This window comes from Pararge aegeria, chromosome 5 (assembly GCF_905163445.1).
Source record: "Pararge aegeria chromosome 5, ilParAegt1.1, whole genome shotgun sequence".
NCBI classification, from domain to species: domain Eukaryota; kingdom Metazoa; phylum Arthropoda; class Insecta; order Lepidoptera; family Nymphalidae; genus Pararge; species Pararge aegeria.
The window spans coordinates 17,173,591-17,195,788 of record NC_053184.1 but is presented as its reverse complement, the minus strand read 5'-3'; the positions used below and the strand labels follow the sequence as shown (position 1 = coordinate 17,195,788).

The following is a 22,198-nucleotide window of genomic DNA, read 5'->3' as shown; positions in this document are numbered from 1 at the left end:
CACGAACATTTTACGTGATCGCCGGGTACGGTCTTGATATTAAGGATCCTTGTCCCGATCTTTCCCCGATCACGCCACGTTCTCAATCATCGTTTACTGTGTAGATACAATTATTAGGAAGTTAAGTCTATCGCCCGAAACGTATCATCAATCTTATCCAAAATTTTCTGATGGCAGATGGAGAGAATTTAATACTGCTCTCCTTTCTTTGTCTACTCTTACCTGTAGATAAAGATAGCAATGCTAAACTCATAAACTACGGACGTAAGCTGACCTATGTATATTGTTAATGGGCGAACGTCTTAGACAGCCCGAAAAGTCTAGAAGAAAAGTAGGACTGTGGATTGGAGATTTGCTAGATTTATGCGATGTAATGCGACCCGCTTATCCCCCGAATGCGTTAGTCTTTTTGGTTTTTAACATCATTTCACAATTTCCGATCTTTACATTTTTTCTATCTTGTGAGAGATGAGAGCGGAGCGGCCTGCTTGGAAGCAGGCCGCTCCGCTCTCATCTCTTCCTTATCCTAAGAAATTCATCAATCGTATTTATTAAGTATGTTTTAACGTATTGTTTCAACTCAGACTTGCTCAAATCTGCGCCAATGTAAAAATAATAAACTACCAAGTAGAATTTAGTAGTGCTATCTTTATCTAAAAGGAAATGTAGGAAAGAGAAAGCACCACTAACACAACAACACAACAACACATCGAATGTTTTTGGATTAGATTATTTATTAATTTAGGGCGTTAATCGCATACCTATTTGGTCAGATAGGTTTTTTTAAATCGTGATTGCATCCTAAAAAGTAAGTAGTTTAGCGTAATGTTACTCCTAAACCGTGCGACATTTTGTTCAAAGTGTAAAAATATAAAAATTAATAATAGTTTTTAGACCGCATACATTAACACCTTACCTTTACTTTAAGATTTCAAGGCTCACAATTATGGAATAATTTTTGAGTATCGTAGCAATGTAACGATATAGTAAAAGGGAACGTATGTACCTTGTTTTAGGGTCAAAATTCGCTCAGACTTCTACAGCCAACGCTTTTACCGGAAATTTGATAAATAAAATGAGCAGTACATACTTTGAGACTCTAAAGCATGTCACATTGGTTCAATTTACTTTGTCATTATACTGTTTAGGTACTCGAAATCGACTCCGTTTTTGCAAGCGTGCAAATCTTACTAAAGCGTTTTTAAGCATATTAGTATTTGTTACAATAAAGGCGTTAGAAAAGTCCTGCTCAAAGGTTGAACAAAACATAATAACAAAAAAAACGGTGATAGTACCTGTACGGAACGTCATTCATTATTATCAACTCATTGCCACACACCACATGGTACAGGTTTCCTCTCAGGATAGGAAGGGTTAAGGCCGTAGTCCACCAGGCTGGCCAAGTGCGGACTTTAGATTTTGGCAATTTACGTGTTATTTTTCTGATAATATGGGAGGTGACGTAAGACCAGGGGCAAAGATCAGCGCTGCGGCTCAATAGATCCAGCACTCAGAAAGCCCTTTTGGGATCGCATCATTTTCATTGTAAAACTATTTTCCGTGGAAATAAAAGTTCGGTTTTTTTATTTGTAAATTTCCCATACAGTATGACAAAAATAAAGTACTCCTACTTTATCTTTGTTTTTAGCTATAAATATGTATAATCCGAAATCGACCGTAGGATATGGTGAAGTGAATATTCTAACTCCGAAAACTCCGAAAAGAAAGAGGTGCGTGTCGGAGATCGAACTCGTTTCCCCGGAAAGGGAAGCCGAAGCCCTAAACACTAAGCTATCGCCACTTTTCATCGGTGTACAGTCAGCTTGAAGGTTAGAAACACAACGGGAGCATTCGCTTTGTAAACATCGTGTTGGGAGCATTTGTCGCGCGAGATTCAGTATCACGCAGTCATTCGCGGAAGATGGCAGACGGCAAGAACCATCCGTTGTACGTAGCTAACAAAAACAACAATACTTTTCCAAGGAGGGTTCGGAGTCGGACAGTTAAGATGGTCGGCGGTAAAAAATATAGCATGTAGTGAAATAGTGTGAAATATGCATATGCTTTTTATGGCATTCGATGTTGGCTATTAGATCTATTTTCGAAAATTAAAAAAAAAATCGACATTTTAATAAGACGTATCAACATCTATGTTAAGCGTATTATAGTATGATTTGATCACGCATCCTGTATCCTCAACACACGGTTTTGAAAACGTCAAAGTAAATTGGATTGAAGGATTCATATAAAAGTCGTACTACCTGTGCTACTGATTTCAATTTAATTCTGCAAAGTTGCACTTTAAAGCGAGAAGCATTAGGGTCCAATTTACTCTGATGTTATAGTTTTTCGATACTATTTGTAAGGCGCCTTTTTAGCCAAGTAATTGATGATGTGTCTCTGAATCAACGCACCTTCAGTGTTAATAAGCTAATTTGTAACACCATTTTTAAATCACCGTTATCAAGCAGGACGGAACAAGAGTTTTCATTCTGTTTATTTAATAAAAACCTTAGTTAGGGATTTTTACGCTCGCAATTGAATAGTCAGCGTAACGTCAGAGTAAAATGGAACTTAACGTCCCTTTATTAAAGTACAAATTCTTACACATTCATATACAGCCCAGTGCCAGGATTTTCGTTTAAGACTTTACCTAAAAAAAAATTTGGTACAGAATAAGCGACTCTTAAACGAGAAATATTAGGTCCATTTTACTTTGACGCCACATTGCTTCGATATTCAAATTTGATTGCGATTCAAATCTTATACTAGGAATTACAGTTCCCGTCACGAAAGTTGAATATTCGTCAACTAACAAGGTTTGTCACTTCAGAACCACTTTCAGCTCGGTAAGATTATTTGTTGTATTTTATACAATACGAATAATAAGTATTTTACTGAATTTCAGATATTATTACTATATACTCTCGATATTATTATATCTGAAATTCAGTCTTATTTCAGGTTTATTTACTTACAGTGCTTATTTACTTATATCAAATCGTCATGATTGTAGCAAATATACGGTTTTGAATGTTTATCAGCAGTTGAATTGAACAGTTGTTGTAGCCAATCAAAATACTTTTAAAAGTTTTTATTTTATGTTTTTTATGATAACTATATAACATTCAAATAAAAAAACTTTGGAACCTATTTAAAATGGCTAGAATTTTTAAGTACCTACCGTTAAGTTATACTAAATTCTGATCCGCAATGTTTTTACAATCATCGACGAAATAAATAATATATTCGATGCATTTGGGTGAACAATATCGATTGTACGACATTCATTCTTAAAGATAAGTTCGCAATTTCAACTTTCGTGACGAAAAATATAAAGCAATAGTGCCATTTATCAGTACTTAGCAGCTCAACCATATAATAACATTGATTAACAAGACAATATAAAAAAGCTATTTTTTACGTTCGTTTCTGTGCTCAATCGAGTTGTTATTCCGAATTAGTGATACAAGTCGTATTCCTGGCGTTAGCCATTGTAATCATCGATATTTTATATAATCGATTATATAAAAATCGTACACATTAGGTACATAATTATCAATAAGTAACTAAACATTCGGAATGTTACATCTGATTTCATCAACACTAATAATAATTTAAAAAAAAATCCCTAAATTTATAAAGGTTTGATTGCATGCAGTTTTAAACTTAATAAAAAAAAATTAAGCAAAAAAAAAAACAACCAATTTAATTCCATTTAAGTAAGAACAAAAAAAAACCGCCTAAATGTCTTCACTTAATCGAAATAAATACTCGACTCAAAAGCCTTTTGAAGTACATGGAAATATCACATTTGAGGTATGGTTGGTTGAACTGCTCTTAGGCCCATAGTTCTTCCTTCCATTCTATTTGTCTTTCTTGTCTTCGGGGTTACTGGTGGAGTTGTCTGTTTCCTCTGTCTCCTCATCGGAATAGTTCGTCGGTTCCTCTCCTGGCTTTAATAGTTTACCCACTAGCTCGTATTTTTCTGTGAAAAAGAAAATTTTATAGTAAATTAAATGAACACTAAATAATTGGAGTATTAGTAGAGCTTTTCATACGTCCGGAGAAGTTCTACTGTCTTGCTTACTTCTGCCTTCAAGCAACATAGCTGTGTTCGGCAGGGTGATTACGTATCTCGCGACAGGCTTGCGGCAAGCGTAAATCTTGCAATCACTGCTGTCAAACGTCACTTTTCCATACAAAAGTGACGTTTGACAGCAGTGATTGCATGATTTACGCCTGTCGCGAGATACGTAATCACCCTGCCGGTCTGAAAGCTGTGGTTGCCAGTGTGAATATAGCAACTTTTTGCTTAAAACGTACGCCTCCAGTTTTTGGACAAATGGCGGCATTGTAGGACGTATCCCTCAAATTTAGCATAAGTTGGACCATTTGCTTGGTCCTTTAATTAATGCAATGAAAAATAAACAATATAACAAATTACAAGCAATCTCCACATCGCGGCGAGCCTTCGGACGAATTCTTTGCCATATTTGATATTACAAGGGTGAGGTAGACGGCTGCTATTTTTTGTAAATGTTGTTGTTGCTAATTTTGGTTTGTACCTACAAATGTGGTTTTCTCTGCAATTATTAAGAAGCGGTGATAGCCTAGTGAGTAAAGCTCTGGCAAGTCGCTGGAAGCCGCTGGAGGCAAGCGACCCAGGACCGTGGATTGTGGAACTCCCTACAAACGACAAGGGACTCTCTATCCTCCCTCCCAATCTTATTTTGGTAAATAGTTTAATCAATTCGTGATTAACAATATCTTTTATAAGATTAGGATACCTTACGTTTGATATTGTTATTTATTTTGAACATCAAAAGAAACAAATACTCGTGATACTGTTATCACAGTTTGATAACCTTTCAATCTTGAACTATTTTTGGGCTCATTAAAAAGTTGTAAAAAGCATAGCGTACTCTCTACATTTAATAGTTAAGGAAAATCATGCAAGGACAAAATTTTAGTTTTGTTTGTTTCTGGTACCATAAAAGTATGTTTTTCTTAAACCTATTGGTACTAATTGACATGAGTATAAAAGAATTTAGCACAACCATGTTCCGAAATTCCTCAGTGCCTGAAGACCAAATTTTTTGACCCTGCATGTTGCCACTGAGCGTGCCATGGAAAGATAGTACGTAGGGGTTCGGAGTATTTCTACGTGATGAAATGAGGAAATCCGTAGAAGAACCAGGGTTACTGGCATAGCAAAACCAGTAACCCAGATCAGAGTCAAAACAGGATGTTACATAGCTTATAATTCTTATCGATAAAAGTGTCGGCAAAGGACAAAGTTATTTTCAAAGCAAACTTGTATTTCTTTAGATTAGCATCATCAATCATCAGAAAGAATAGGATGTATGAATAAAACATCCTGAAACACTAGTATACAGTTTAGATATATATTTTTTACAAGCATTTAACAGACAGCATTTCAATTTTTAAGTGAATCCAAGTTCTCTATTACACAAAGATATCTTAATATCAGTATTAACTCACATAGTTATACTATCACAACGCCATAAAACTGAGATTCTGCTAATGAGGATATAAACACGTAATTATCGCTTGCGTGGTAATAATATTTTTACCTACAGTAACGGAATAGGAAAATATTGTTTCGATTTGATGCTTCTTAGGTCTCTTTAAATTCTATAGTATTTATTTTAGAGGGATACCCATGGAAGCCTACATTATAATTATAATCTCAACCGAAGAATGCCCGCTCACACTGCAGAGTCCACAATCCGAGAGTCGATAGATGTCGACTGCCCACCTCTGCGATTGGAACAATGTACTTAACTAAAAAGAAAAAGTGTCAGGATTATGTTCTGATGATAAGTGTAATACATAAAATAAATATACAACGTGTATATGAAAACCAAAATAATACTTCAGACTTTCGAGGTACATTATTTATTGCTTTTGAGACTTCTCTATGTACCAAAACTAATAGTGTTTGAGTAAACCATCGACATAGTTTATACTGAAGGAAAACATACAGCCCTAAAATCACATGCAAAACTAAAATCAAGTGACTCCTGTCACTCTGTTAGGTACGCGTCGCGTAGAGTAGGTAGTATGCACGTGTCGGTCTATTATCTTCAAGTAAACATAAGTAAACACTTTTTCAATTGGTTTGTATGAAAAAAATAAATTAGTATTTTTCTTTTGATTTAATATTTTTGATTCCTTATGAAATAGTTATGCACCCATCAACAGTATTTCGTAATTCCATTACACGTTGTAGTTATAACTTGAGATATTATGTATGTCCTTATTTAAAATATCTTATATATATGGTTTTACTGACTTTAAACAAATTATAATTAACTTAAATTCTATTTTTTTTTAACTTTTACGGTGTTTAGGTGTGTGGTCAAGGCTCATGTGATTGCGATTGTAACTTTTTTATGCTGTTGTATTACAATAAAAAAATAAAAAATAAAATTAATAGGTGAAAGCGTAGGTTACTTTCACGGTCTTTTTAACAACTTGAATGATTGAAGGCCCCTTTTTATCGGCGTAGGCTCACCATTCCAGCCAAATGAGACCACAACGTAAAATGGTGAAACAAATGGTACCTGTCTTTTGCACTATATTGGTATCTTTTGAAGGATCCACAAATTTCTAACTTTGAATTCGTAAAGATAAACCGAGCATAAATCTCTTTACCGCCCGTTGAGTAACTTATGAGGTCCCTAATCAGATCCCATGTTTCGTAGCCTTACGCTTATATAAAAGGTAAAGTACATTTTACAAATTGGACTGCATTTTATGGTAACAATCTTAAAAAAATCAGTGACTCAGTTATTACGGTTCAGTAAATGCAATATTTGATTGATAAGTTTACAGATTAAAATTATCAATAAATAAATGTCGCAAACATAGATTGGGCATGAGATTCCTTGTACAAATTAAATACGTCTGTGAGTGAAAATGAATGTGTTTAAAAAAATATGTTCACCAGGATAACTTATAACTATAATAATCTGCCAGACTGCAATAAAAAATTTCCGCTCACGACTTTTAGGAGTTTTTTTCAAAATACTTAACGATAAAACTTACTAGCGTCAATAAATATTTAAATGACAAATACAAATTCTTTGTGTGCAAGTTCAACTCGCACTTTGTTAGCCATTTTTTCCAATGCAAAAATTAATTTATTTCAAGTAAGTCTAACATAAAATCGGATTAAATGTAATATCTTACAGTATGTTGAGACTGTACAACCCATATTGCGTTAAAATAATACATTGATACAGAATTTTAATGATTTGACAATTAACCTGAACATTATAACGTGGGTGTAGAATCTGTTAAGAGCCATAAGACCGATATGATACACAATATCTATTTTAAGCATGCCCATTGACCATTGCAAGGGGTCAAATGACAAATTGCTCCATATATGTATGTGGTCATATAATTAAGAATGCTTATATAAAGCTAAGGCGTTTTTAAAAAAAAAACTGGTATAACTTGCTATTTTATTTTATACTAGCGGACACTCGCGATTTCGTTCGCGAAAGAGTCAATCGAGAAGCTAGAATAGATCTGATGCTAACATAATAATCAGCGTAGCTAGCTTTGTACCTACTATTATTTTACGTGGTATACTGAGTTAGTAAGTTGTCATTATTTTAGTTGATCCATACATCCATCATCACAAATTTTCGCATTTATAATAATAGTAGGATGGTACGCATGCATTTGATCGGTTCCCAAATGCCTTGCGACTTTAAGAGAGCTATGAAGTTAAATTGATAAAAATTTTCATTCCATTTCCCAGAGGAAAGTTATTGTTTATGTGGATAAAAAGTATCCTATCAGTACGGACAGATAGACAGACAAAAATGAAATAAAAATCTGTTTAGGACTCAGTATCGATTTTAGAGCATCCCCTGGTCAAAATTTTCAAAATATATTAAATGTACAGAAATCTTCCAGTTACAGTTTTATTATAAATATAGAAACCCTATTATAAATAAACCAAATTTAACATATTTAAATTGAAATAATTTGAAAATTATAAGGAGCCATTCAAACACCAATCATGAGGCATAGATTATTATTCCTTACAAAAAAAATCTATGTTTGCACTAGGCATTACTGAGGTCTATTGGTCAATCTTCATCTATGATTATGTTAAACTGTTGTGTTTCTTAAACCTTAATGTGGTCTTGGCTCAGTATCCCTATCAACTATGGGAGAGAGCACAATTGAACAATATCTATGTAACAAGACATAAAGAGTATGGCATGACCAGATTTGATTTAAGAACGTAGCATTCTAAAAAGCAACCTGAGAAGCTATATTGTTGCTGATACAGATCCATTTCCACTCTATTTTGCAAATTTTAGCTATCTAAATAAAAAAAAACAATCAGCTATCCCTAAATACACAGTATTTTTAATCTATCCCAAATTTTATAAAACAATTAAATTAAACTCAAAATACCTTTCTATTTCTTTCTGCCAATAATTTCTGTAAAAATTTTACTTGGCTGTGTAAAGAAGTTAATGATTTAGTTAGTCAGATGTCTGGTCAATAAGAACATATCTTGAAACTTTTTTGTGATATAAACAATTTTATAACTTTTTTTTTTGATTGTTTATTTATATTGTAACATGTTTCTTGATTTTTTTTTATGTTCCTATTGTTTTGTAATGTTATAAAGCTAATAGGGGCTATCTAATGCAAAAATAGCCTTTAAATATGTCTGGTAGAGACTTTTGAGTAAAAACTCAATAATTAACAGAAATCTAGTCCAAGATAATTTATATTCTCTGCACAAATAGTCTCTGTTGTAAAGAATAGCAGTAATTTTAGATTGAACAATTTTGTTTTCTTTTGATTTGTGTAAACAACCATCAGCACAAATCAGCACCAATGTTCAGGTAGATAACTGTTACATAAATGCAGGTGACTCACAGCAAGTGTGAACCAATTTACAAGTCCAGTTGACTCACCTCTAAACTGGGCCTCCCACTCCTTTACAGAGTCCATTTCCATTGAGTTTAGGTCACTAAGATCATCATATTCCTTATCTGATGATGTGACCGAGAATGTGGCGAGGCCTCTAGATGCATCTTTACCTCCAAACGCTGCATATGGACCTCCTGAAATTTATCAAAACTCAACATTAGCAAAATATAAAAAAAAAATATTAAGCAAGACACTTATTTAATCTGAGCATGCCACTGATAACATGCTTGTACTGCAGTTTTCTACTCCATTTGTTCAAAAAGCAGAAGAGTAGTAGGTCTCCCTGTCTTTTCATTACTTATAAAGTTTTAGTTACTTGACCCGATGTGTTTGTCTAGTAGGAGGTTTTTCCAGTTACCATTCTAAAAAAACTAAACAGATTTCAACAGAACTTTTTCTCTTTAATAGGAAGATGACTTTAACACATAAAACCAACAATTTGTGACCCAATACAAAAAACACACAGGCAGAAGCAGAATAGATATATTGCAACTAAAGAATAGTCCAAAAAAACTTCTGAAACCACAAAAAAAACTAAAATTTGATATAAGAACCTTGGCACTGTATAATATTACACAGTTAGAGTGTAAAGTACACTACTTAAAGGTCATTTTTTAAGCTAATGCTGATAGGTATATCAATACGGAATATATTAACTGCGCCAGCGCGTCGGAACCGCTCCTGCATTTATATCAATATCATGAATAAATAAACACTGAGTCATTTAAGTCCACGCTATTAATAAACAGATGCACACACCCGGCCCGTAGAAGCGCCGTCCTCGGGTCGCGTCGAATATCCAACCGTTTACCGCTACAAGAACTCGACCGTCTGCCTGTGTCCCATCGTACTGCCGAAGCTCAGCAACTGTCATATCCTTCCGTATCTTGGGCAGCTCAGGCACCTGATGCTCAGCACACGGCTTACCTAACCTACTCCTCAATATTTTAAACACCAACACCAATATTATCGCAGTTAAAACTAAATTCACCGGATTAAGGATTTCATTGAAAATAGAGTCCGCCGCAGGACTTTCCGTTTCTACGCTATCTGCTGATTTGGCTTCTGGCGCTGATGCCATTCTAATGAAATCTTTAACAAGAAAACTTTCAATTTTAAATAATCACTGGGGTTTTATTTGTGTACAAATTTTATAAAACTACAATCACTTCTCGCCTGAATTTGTCTAAAAAATAATACGGTCACTGACGTCAGCGCTCATTCCGGTCGTGGACCAGTGACATATAGAAAATGTTGCCAATATACCGATCGACAAAGTAGGTAATACCTACTTTACATTACCTATTCTTCCACTAACATAAAAAATATTATGGGGTATTAGGTACCTTCTTTGTAATAAGTAATCAAAATAAAAGTATTATGATGAAAAAAATACCCGGCTAAGTTTGTTGTGGGCTCTTCTTAGACCAGGGCGCGTTTGGAACCCTCCTAGCATTAGGTTTAAGTTGGTCCCCTTACAATTATGCAAACATATATATATGAACGTTTAATAAGTGCCTGTGATAGGCCTACTAATAAAGAAATTTTGAAATTTGAAACTATAACTATATAATTATTTAGTGGTCTAACTGTTTCTGAAACTGTTTCTAATGCTAAAATAAATATTTAAATTTGCAGATTAATATTTTTATTAATGAAATTTCTTCTTCTCCTTTTGATTGATGGCTTTTTTTTTTCGTAGTGCCAAAACAGCACAATGTACTTTGTCAAGTATCATCGAAATTTATTCATTGTAGATTCTGTTCACTTTGTCAAACGCGATTCAAGGGACAATCTTCATTAAAAAAAAAAAAAAAACTCTTGAGATTGACATCTGACAATCTGTGACATTGATTTTAAAATAATAAACCGCGACCGGCGGTGATGTGGAATTTTGTTTATTTTAATGTTGTTTAAATAAAAACTCGAAATTAAATAAACGTGGATACTTTTGGTTTCATAAATCGGAAAACAGCAGATCCGACATTATGAGGGACCGTCAGTCGGAATTGTGTTCAAAATACATCAAAATATTTTTAGTTGTGTCCTGTTACTGGTAAGAATAATTTAATGGTTTAATTATAGTATAAAACTTATAATATCCTTTGTTGGAGTCTATTTAAATATATTTTCAATGCATTAGCCCAAATTGTGCATACCAATAAATTATCTTGAACATAAATTAATGTGGTGGTTAAAATTCATCTTATCTTGTTCAATCCAATGTTATATTTTATCTTTAGCTAATTGTTTGATAAATAATTCCTAGAAGTACTAATGGCATTGTTAGGAAATTGATTTACTAACTTGTAACAAAAAGTCATTGCCATTAGGTACTGCAGCATACAAGGTTAACATTTTTTACAAGAGATGTAATCAAAATCAATAAAACTCAATGTTATCTCCTAAAGCTGTGTGCAATGTTGGTTTAAATGAGAAAAAAGCTATAATACTAAAAAGTAATACCAAAATTTAAATACTTATTGTATATGTATTTTAGTAACTCAGTTTAACAAAATAATTTAAAATTCCAAAATTTCAAAATTCTATATACATTTATTTAAATAAATAGGCCCAGTTTATAAGACAAGTCAGTCTATTTGTAGTGACTCTACCCCTGGCTAGGAAGACAGATTCCATGAGAAGAGAGGACACAAAACAGCATATTACTCTTTTTCAACATTATTTTACAGTTTACAATGAAAAAATATATATCTAATAAATTTCCATCTTGTGAGAGATGAGAGCCGGCCTGATTCCAAGCAGCCTTGTCATTAAGAAATTCATCAATTGTATAGTAACCATGATTTATTAAACGTATTTAACACATTGTTTAAACTTATGCATTGGCAGGTCTGAAATTACCTTGGGAATCATATTATAAAAGCAAATTCTCAATATACATCTGATTACAGGGTTGTATCAATAGCCACAGTGTTTGTAAACAAGAGTCTGTTGAGTGGACAATCAGTGCACTTGGAGGCTCCTTTGTTCATCACATGGTTCCAGTGCATAGTTTCATTTGTAATATGTTTCACATTGAGCAGTACAGGAGGGATTCCCCGTGTGTTCAGTTTCCCTAAAGGCACTCCTTGGTGCAGAGAGGTTGCAAGAAATGTAAGTGTTATGTTAAATCTTTTAAATTTTGTTTCAACATCAACCCTTTTTTTGCTTAAATATAAATTAATAATATTGATTGGTTAGGTAGTAATAATATAAACAAAAGTATTGTATTAAAATAAAATAAAATAAATAAATACACTATGACAATACACACATCGCCATCTAGCCCCAAAGTAAGCGTAGCTTGTGTTATGGGGTACTAAGATGACTGATGAATATTTTTATGAATAATATAAATAAATAAATATTCATATAAACACCCAGACACTGAAAAACATTCATGCTCATCACACAAACATTTTCCAGTTGTGGGAATCGAACCCACTTACTTAATTACTTCTTAATTAGGTAAGTAACATTAATTAAGCATCTTACCTTACTTAGAATTATATAACTCGCTGAATCATATGGTTTTTTTTTTAATTTTTCTTTATTGCACTACAAGTTAGTCCTTGTCTGCAATCTCACCTGGTGGTAAGTGATGATGCAGTCCAAGATGGTAGCGGGCTGACCCCTAATTGGTCAACTTACAACTTGTAAATCTTTCATTATAGGTGGTGCCTTTGTCAATTATGTTCACATTGATGATAGCATTAAACAACCTCTGCCTGAAATATGTTGGGGTGCCATTTTACTTCATAGGAAGATCACTGACTACTGTATTCAATGTGGCATTGAGCTGGATACTTTTGAGACAAGCAACTTCTTTGAAATGTATGATGTGTTGTGCTTTCATCATATTTGGATTCTACCTTGGAGTTGACCAGGAGAATTTGTTAGGTATGATCTATTATTAAAACTTTCTCTATACAAAATATAGATGAATTGAATATTAAAGTGAAACTTCTTTATCAACTTATGGGAAGTTTTATAGCATTGTATTGTTGTTCTGTTACTCACCATCTTCATTTCTAAATCACATTTTTCTGTTACGCTCCAAATTTATTTCTAATACACTCAACAAGTGGGTGTGATTATGGTATTTTTTTAAGTTTAGGTTGTAAATATTAGTTAATGTAAATAATTTTATTAAAACTAGCACCTATAAATTAATATTTATTTATTTATTTATAAATGAATAATAATATGACTGATAATCTAGTAAAAATAATTAATGGTAATAATAAATTGAAAATAAATGATGTCATAAAGAATTTCACTTCTTATGTGTGTACACTTATATACACACACACATACAATTTTTTTATGACATCAAGGTTACTTGCATACAATTGATTGATTTCTTAGTGACATGGTTGCTGGAAGCTCTGCTAAAATCTCTCTTAAGAAAAATGAAAAATGAATATTAAAATTCAAATTCTTGTTATAGTAAAAGAGCTATTGCTGGGTTTATTGCCAAATTATTCTTAGTATAGTCTGCCTTCCTCAGATTGGTTGATGAGAGTTGATGGTAATAACTAAATTTGCCAAATTTACATGAAAGGTATGAAAGTTTCTAATCCAAGAAGAAGCTCACAAAAATTCTGCTTGGTATTCTTTTTTTACACTGAACTTGAGCCTTATAGACATTTGACCTCTGTGTTAAATATGAATAATGCATTCTCTCTCATATTTTTCTTTGAATCCCATAGCAAATATTTTAACGTCTGCTGCATTTGAAGTACTAACTATCTATTCTTATTGTACTATTTTCAGGTTCATTTTCTCTCCTTGGGACAATATATGGTGTGGCTGGATCCCTTATGCTGTCACTATATTCAATTTACACAAAGAAAGTGTTGCCATGTGTCAACCAGGAAGTCTGGCTTCTGTCCTACTACAATAATGCTTACTCGATAATAATATTTCTACCCCTGATAGTGATCAATGGCGAGATCAGTGTTTTGTGGAATTATAACAACTTTGATAGTACATACTTCTGGGTGCAAATGGTTATCGGCGGTGTGTGTGGATTTGCTATTGGCTATGTGACCTCTTTGCAAATTAAGGTAAGCATACTATTGTTTAATTTTCATTTTTTTATCGTAATATTTGACAGTAAAATATTTTTTATACCAAGCAACTGGGCCACCTGGTGAAAATGGAAAAACATTGTCTATGAATACAACAACAACAACAACGCCTTACAGACTCAGCATTGCAATAGTGCTGCTTATTTGCAGAAATAAGCTTCGCATAGTACCTCTCCAGACGTGATCTGTCATAAAAACACTACTTATTCTTCTATTCTTGAAGTGTCATAGATGACTTATGGGTACACGCTTAGTGGGCAATGGAGATATGCTCTGAGTATCACTGTGTGGCGAAATCAGTGGCGTGCATAGAGGGTATGCACAGGGTATGCAGATTATATGAAATGGAGAAAATGTACCCTCTACGCACGTTTTGCTCCGAGCATTCTCAGGAGTTGTTGACTTTACAATGAATAATTGTTAAGTGACAATTCATGACTTGTTCATAGTTTTTATATAATACGATGTTATTTCAGGTCACATCTCCATTAACTCACAACATATCTGGCACAGCGAAAGCGTGCGCTCAGACGGTAATAGCCACCCAGTGGTACAACGAGAGCAAGAACACCCTGTGGTGGTCATCCAATATTATAGTTTTAGCAAGTAGCGCTTTGTATGCGAGGTTTAAACAGCTTGAAATGGAGGAGCACGCTAAGAAACCCATTCCGGAAGATCGACGGAGCTTAGTATGACGATTTTCATCTGAAACGTTGTGAATAATATAATCTAGTAATTTAGTGTTTAAAATGTCGACCTAAGTATTTGGGTCTTACACCCAATGTACATTATAATTTTCATACAAAGGTAACAAAGAGCAGAAGCTTCAAACATTACACCAAAGTTCTAAGTGTAATTAACTTTATTGAATTATTTTATCGATTGCAAAAAAAGTGGAGTTCAATTCGGAGCATTTCGAACTTCAAAACGCCACTACAAAGTTAAAAGAATGTTTTAAAACACGTTTGTAGTTTATTTGGGCTTTTGATAGGGATAAAAAAAACTTTTTGAAAAAGTAATGAAAAAGGTTCTGAATGCGTTGCCTTAACATTGTTTTTTTTTTTGACGATTTATCAAACATTAAGGCAAAGTTCATTATTTTGTACATTTGGCTTTTAGCCCTTATGGCATTTTAACGCACTTCAGTTTTTATTTAAATAAGGAAATATTTTTTTGTTACTCGTATATTATGAAGCATATGTGTTAATAAACTTCATAATGTACGACATTTATTAAAATTTCCATTATGTAAAATTCCTGAATCTAGTTATTTTAAATAATGTAGGGATTTTATAGAATGGCGAGTAGAACAAGGAAACACACGTTCTATTCTACTGTCCACATAACCAGTTTACTATTAATAAGAAGCGTGTAATGCTACTCACAGGGGATAAAAATTATATAACCCATTGATATTCCAGACAAGGGAAAAAAAATAACGTGCCACCTGCCAAAGCGAGGCAATATGAGATATTTACCCCCGTGTGATAATAAATATCACACTTATGTTATTTCCACTAGTGTGGCAATGCCGAGTGAGTTGATGAATTTATGGGAGAAAATAAAATTTATCCGTTCCCAGCTGGGCTAGCACGTGCGGGAGATAAAAATTAAATCCTCCGATTATATCCCCCGACAAGGACGTGCCCACCTCTGCTAAATCACTGGAACATGAAATAGGAGAAGTTTACCTCCGTTTATTAATACACATTTTTTGTATGGATATTATTTCCCACAAGTGGAAAGTGCTCTGGGAGTTGATAAAGCTGTGGGAGAAGATAAATGTATATCTTTTCCCCGATGATATAATTGTCTCCTGCCAAGGCTAGCCATGCTGGGCGGGTTTTTATTATCGTTAACGTTCTACTCGTACAAAGTTTTTGCATTATTTATTCACTCGCTGGTCTCTCCCATCTTTGCTTTACAAGAACCATTCAGCCCATTCTGGATCTAAGCAATTGGTGAGGCTACATTCGGATTACAGGTTTTTTTTTTTTTTTCTGGGCACAACAACGTTTGTCTGGTCTATAATAAACAAAAACAAAATGACAATGCAAAATCGCAAGTTAACTGTGATTGCGGTCAAGCTTTATCTGATAATAATTAAAAAAAAAAACCAAAATATGTGTGAATTTACAGTGTAAAAAACTACATCAAAATAGGTAAAATAGTAATCTTAATATAAAAACTATTGCAATAATCTCATGTGTTCTATAGAAGATTTTTCCAAACGCTACTTGGTGGTTAAAAAACAACGCATTTTAAACGATCCAGAAAACTATCCGGCGACTAAACGATAGAAAAGAACGTGTGTGCTTTTAATGCGAAGAGCGTTCAGAATTGAAATTCGTTGGTGCATTTTGGTTTTTCTTTTCTTCTTTCTTTCAGAATTAAAAAACACAACAGAGTTGCCTCTGACACGTGTGCTTATATTGAATTAACTCAGTTCAAATTAAAATTCAATATTTCTCCCCATCCCCTTACATTTATGTTTACATAATTGTAAGGGGATGGTGACTTCGTTCGAAAACTTAAACCTCAATTCAGTTATGCCCGAAAAGTGTCAAGAACTTCAGCTTTTTACGTATCCGTATCATGTTTCATTTTACCCTCGTTTTTATTAAATAAATCAGACTTATTTTTTACTGTTTTTACCGAGAATATATTGAACGCTCCTCGTATATTTGTGTATGTAATTTATTAAATTAAACCAAAGTTATTCAAGCAGTTTTTATTATATTAATATAATGTTATATTTATTATGCATGTTGAATTTTAACTAAGAAGTATCTATTAAAGAAATAACGGTGCTTATTCCGTTGGACATAAAACCTAGACTAGGTTGCCGCTTTGTAGCACCGAATTTTAGGTTTTTTCGCTCGCAATCGTAAGAGTCGTGTTCGATTATTGAAATACCTTAACGTCACAGTAAAATATATCTTAGCTGGTTTGTTTTAAATCTCAAATTCGTTCACACACCAAAATACATTGGTTTTGGTGGTAGGTTTGTAAAATAAATATCAGTAATCAATTTGCGACTTTAAAATGAGTATCATTACATGCATTTTAGTTTATGGTCAATGTCACACTTCTGTTGCTTTAGTACAAGTTTGGCTCGCTCGCAAATTATTTAGCTCCGGCTTTTGATATCGGTACCGGATTTGCGACTCTAAAACGAGAGATATTAGATCCTTTTTACTTTGACGATATCACTCTAAAATTATTATTTAACCCTTTATATGTACACCACTATGAAGTTAGGAAAATTACTTTAAGATTGCGAACGAGCCAAGGATGCACTAAGGCCACTGTTCAATGGTTGGCACGAAGTTTGTTTTTAAAAATCGCTCAAACTTCTTATTTAAGATTTCGATCAATAATTTACGAAATGTCAGTCCACAAAAAGTGTTAGTGAGAAATAAGTTCTTACCCACGAAATGGTAACATTATTTTTTAGTTTGATGTTGAGAAAGTTTTTGTCTCGTCTAGTCTCACGAAGCTGCAGTGTAAGTTTCCGAAATTGCAATAAAAGTGTCGGAATATCTTATTTTGCTCGTGTACCGCAACCATATCATATCTTTGGATTTCACAAATAAATGGTCTCATTTCGGAAAACTTCGTAAGCGTGATGATTTTTGTGGCATCTATTTTGCTAACTGAAGAAACCCACAAAAATTAATATTTTGAGTTAAACAAAAACCCGGCACTTCATGTTTTGATTTTGTGTGAGACTGCATATCTAGTACATTATAGAAGATTTTAGACAATCGTCAAATCAGCCACGATTTGACGATTGTCAAATCGTAGGAAAATCGATGCCAGGGGGAAATCCTAGAGTTGTGAAACCTCAAATTGGCGTCAATATCATTAATACATAATTGTTTATTTACATAATTAAACTTATCTAGTATAACCAGGTATATCTTAAGATAACTTTATTTTACACTTACTCCAAGTAATAATGTATTCATTTATAATAATTTATTATTCATAATATAAGTTGTCACTTTGTTAACAGTTATAATTTTTAGGACAATAAATATTTGTTATTAATTATTTTTGTAAGTAAATATTTAATCTTGCCTTTTCATCAGATATGTGAGAGGAAACGTGTGAAATCAACCAAATTGCATCGCGACATTTTTAACTTACCTCTCTGTGCTACACAATTTCGCATAAATCTCTAACTTACATTAAACTGGGTTTATGACAAGGGTAGGTTACATTCCAAAAGAGAGATGAAACAACCCATCTATAAACATTATTCAAAAAATCGTTGTCTATGCTTGTATGAAGTGGACTCAACTTTTCGCTTCGTGTCCTCACACAACTCTAATCAAAAAAGGCACAAAGGGTTCACCATCATCGCTTAAAGCAGTATCATTACAATAGAAATATTATATATATATATATATATATACTACAAAGTCTTGGTGCATATACAAGTGGTTTGTACTCTCCTCGTACATTTTTTGTCTAAGTACTCATTTTTAAACTACCCATATTTAGCTGTATACCTTTGTTAAGTACTTATTTTTAATCGCCACTTGTAATTAGTTAAAAAAAAGGATATAATTCATATCAACAATATCAATATAATAATGCTCTATGCGATGGTGGTAAGAATTCGGTTCGCATAATCTCAGTTGATCTTGCGAAAGTAGGTCTCTGAGACTCGCGGATGTCACCGTGCAGATGTCAACTTGGACGAGCAATTAATTCTTAAAAACTGCATCTGCGAAGCTAAAGCTGACTTACTTCGGTCCGGTCAACTTAGATTGAGCGTACTGCACGTTTAAAATTAGGATCTATATGTGATCTAAGCATTCTAGATAGTTTTTGTCTAACATGTATATAATTTGGATCGAAATGTAAATTATTCGATTCTTCGCCATCCACCATGTGATTGTAGAGCTCAATGCCGTACATTTTATTCCAGTTCCTAGTAAACTGTGTATTATTAAACGATATCCATTCCGTGTACCTATATTTCTTTGTTCTTATACTGTAACCCATTATTTTTATGTTTTTCAACCTTGGTTTATCGGAATTAATTGTTGGGCGTACACTTGGACGGGGATACTGGGATATCGCATAGGATTTCCGCGCAGTAAAAGTGGCATTGTTATTTCTCATTATATTCACTAAACTTTTGCCATCAAAACACAAAGTTGATTTATCGTTAAAACTCTTGCACTTAGAAGTAGTTTGCTTTAACCCAACAAGTTCTATCAGCGTTGGGAAAATATCGATTAATTCAACAGGAGTGGTTATGGATCTTGGGGTTTGTCCCGGAATTTTAAATATTAATGGAACTTTCAGAGCCACGTCGAAGTTGCTGTATTTAGCCCAGAGGCCATTTTCTCCTAATGACCAACCTGTAAATTAAAATAGCATAGTGAGCATAGCATAGTGAGTTGCACCTAAAGTTCAAAATAGGACAGGACATTTTTAATTCGTTTAATATTTTAATAACCTTTTATTTATTGATTTATTATTTAACACCGATTGAGTGCAGAGTCAATAGAAAGTGCTTTGCAGAGATTAAAGTTTTTCTTGACGCTTCGGTTCTTTACTATAATTCTTCCCACTTCGCCGCGCCACCCTCTCCGCTTTGAGAGTGGGCCCTTTTCCTGTCATGCGGTTTGCCCGCGTGCGGATCTGGTCCGCGTGCTTTGATAGCGCGCCTGTAGTTAAACTGCGTCCCACATTAGTACAGGCCGTGTGAAAGTAGGAAAAAGGTATATTAAATTATCGGATACGGGGTCGGGCGACCACACCGGATACCAAATCCGCTCGCCGGGAGAAATCCAAATGACAGGAAACGGGCCTGAGTGTCACTCGGCTAACTTCTGTAAAATCGTTCCTACTTTGCCTTTTCTTGCGCGCTTTGTTCGTTGATGTAATTTTCTACATAAGAAAAAAAATGATAAACGATTTAATCATTTTAAAAAATGGTTAAAAGTATCTAGTCGTTTTTTGGCAAATTTGCTTGATTGTTTTAGCATTCAGTGGGGAGAGCTCTTATGTAAGTATTTAATCAAAAACCTGTCTTTGTAAGAGTAGTAGTTTATAGTAGCGTAAATAATAAGAACTTTTATTAAATTATACTTAGACCGAACACCATAAACGCTTGTAAGGTTTTCGCTTGTTGTGTGTTAATTTCTCCTCATTTAATTTTCTCGTACCAAAGCAATATTTATGAATTTGACTTTACTAGATACATTCTTAAACACTCAAAATGATTTAGAGTACTATTTATAGCAGAGTAGACTGCCAAAGCTTTAATATTACAAATATTTTATGCTAATAACATCTGCTTCTGAATAGGTAGTAGGTACTCACCGTGATCGCTTGTAAGGACAATAATGGTGTTGTTATCTACATATCCCATCAGTTGCCCGATAAGGTCATCCACATACAATGACGCTGCGTAGTAACTCTGTCGGATTTTTAACGTCCATTTTGTAGGCATTATGCCCATGGGGAAGGATATATTTAGGGCTTTTATATCGTCTCTATAGCGGACGTCGCACCATGGATGCCACGCTACTGAGGGCATCCCTTTAGGCATGTACCGGTTATTGGGTGGGTTCACCTCACTGATTGGAACTCTTTCTGGAATGTTCCGCGTAACTATTATTTTTCTAAGAAAAGCGACCAATCGACTTGATTTTTGGCATAAAGTTGAAATGACGGAGAGTAGCATAGGCTAGTTTTGATCCTGGAAAAACATCGAATTCCCAAGGGTATATATTAGGGTATATAAGGAACATTCGTATTTTTACATTAAATATAGTATTCGAAATCACTGGGCATTCGATTAAGGTTATTCTTAGGGCAACTTTTGCTAAGGCAATTTTTTAATTTTTTTATGCTTAGGGCATTTTTTTGCAACGTTTCTTGGACACTGCATGCAGTAATGGCTGAATGAGGTTATGTTCTTATTTCTCGGCTATAGTCATGGAAAAAATTAGGTAATGATTTGATACATCGATATTCAAAAGCCAGCCAGTTCGCTAGATCTATTTTCATACTGCTTAGTTCTTCAACTTACTGAGATATTGGTGAGGATATTTCAGCGGAATATGAGGCTTGTGAAATCCGACTGCGAGAAGAAATGGCTTGCTTCTGTTTCTTTGACTTAAAATATCAATAGAACGTTTCAAGGTTTCCATATCGGGTAAAGTCCTGCCAGGATGAGTTTTGACAGTTACGGGACAAATGAGATTCTTTTGCAGTTTTTTAGTTTTTCTATCCTTACAAACTGCTGCATTTCTATACCTTTCCGTAGGAGGATGGTATGGAATTTCCGACCAGCTATATGGATAGTCGTCCGTAAAATTTGAACTTTTCCCCGGATGAAATATTTTGCCAACGGAATAAGTATCAAATCCGAACTCTTTGAATAGTTGAGGCATCGTGGAAAAGTTACCAACAAATTCACGCCAGTAGCTGTAGAAATCGTACAGGTGTAATGCATCGGGTCGTCGCCCCGTAAGTATCGAATTTCTACTTGGAGCGCACAATGACTGCTGTGAAAAAATATTTTATAAAATTGATTAATGTTTAGTAGAAAAATAAAATAGAAAGTAGTTGTTAGTTACCTGCGCAAAAGCATTAGAAAACTGAATACTTTCTCCCGCTAATTTTTGAATATTTGGCAAGTACACTTCCTTTTCCGTCAGGTGTCGCATGTCGTCAACAAAAATAATCAATACATTACTCTTTTTTAAATCATTTGCCAGCTTAATTGAATGAACTATTTCAACCCAAATTAATAGATTGAAAAATATTGTGGAATTCATATTTAACGAATACATATTAACCGTTCGAAATAAAAAAGCAACTATGTTCAACTACTTCTCTGTTGCTTCACAGATAACTTTGGAATCATCAATTAGAAGTACAACCTACAGATAATAAATTCTAGTAACTAATTTTTAACTCTACACCTAACTACTTTAGAATAACCACAATTTTTTTTCGTTCCTAAATTAGAATTTTAAAACTTAGACTGGTTACGTATTTGTAATTTATAGTCTGTCAATAATTCCGCACACATTTGACGTCATATGGTTCGATGTCTATAAACGTACACGCACACT

At 33.9% G+C, this 22,198-nt stretch overlaps 3 protein-coding genes across 3 annotated transcripts; 1 reads left to right on the top strand and 2 right to left on the bottom strand.

Annotated features, from left to right (window-relative positions):
- Nucleotides 1–3,691: 3,691 nt before the first annotated feature.
- On the bottom strand, nucleotides 3,692–10,215 carry LOC120624004 (membrane-associated progesterone receptor component 1-like). Its single transcript, XM_039890306.1, has 3 exons — nucleotides 9,754–10,215; nucleotides 8,979–9,128; nucleotides 3,692–3,988 (listed from the first exon to the last, which is right to left on the bottom strand). The coding sequence occupies exons 1-3, from the start codon at nucleotides 10,073–10,075 to the stop codon at nucleotides 3,867–3,869; spliced, it is 594 nt and encodes a 197-aa protein (XP_039746240.1). The 5' UTR covers nucleotides 10,076–10,215; the 3' UTR covers nucleotides 3,692–3,866.
- A 655-nt stretch (nucleotides 10,216–10,870) lies between these two features.
- LOC120624003 (GDP-fucose transporter 1) lies at nucleotides 10,871–15,746 on the top strand. Its single transcript, XM_039890305.1, has 5 exons — nucleotides 10,871–11,050; nucleotides 11,910–12,111; nucleotides 12,672–12,897; nucleotides 13,774–14,066; nucleotides 14,567–15,746. The coding sequence occupies exons 1-5, from the start codon at nucleotides 10,983–10,985 to the stop codon at nucleotides 14,783–14,785; spliced, it is 1,008 nt and encodes a 335-aa protein (XP_039746239.1). The 5' UTR covers nucleotides 10,871–10,982; the 3' UTR covers nucleotides 14,786–15,746.
- A 2,921-nt stretch (nucleotides 15,747–18,667) lies between these two features.
- Nucleotides 18,668–21,954, bottom strand: LOC120623857 (iduronate 2-sulfatase). Its single transcript, XM_039890127.1, has 4 exons — nucleotides 21,698–21,954; nucleotides 21,148–21,625; nucleotides 20,436–20,708; nucleotides 18,668–19,468 (listed from the first exon to the last, which is right to left on the bottom strand). Exons 1-4 carry the CDS (start codon nucleotides 21,911–21,913, stop codon nucleotides 18,864–18,866), a joined length of 1,572 nt encoding a protein of 523 aa, XP_039746061.1. The 5' UTR covers nucleotides 21,914–21,954; the 3' UTR covers nucleotides 18,668–18,863.
- Between the last annotated feature and the right edge of the window lie 244 nt (nucleotides 21,955–22,198).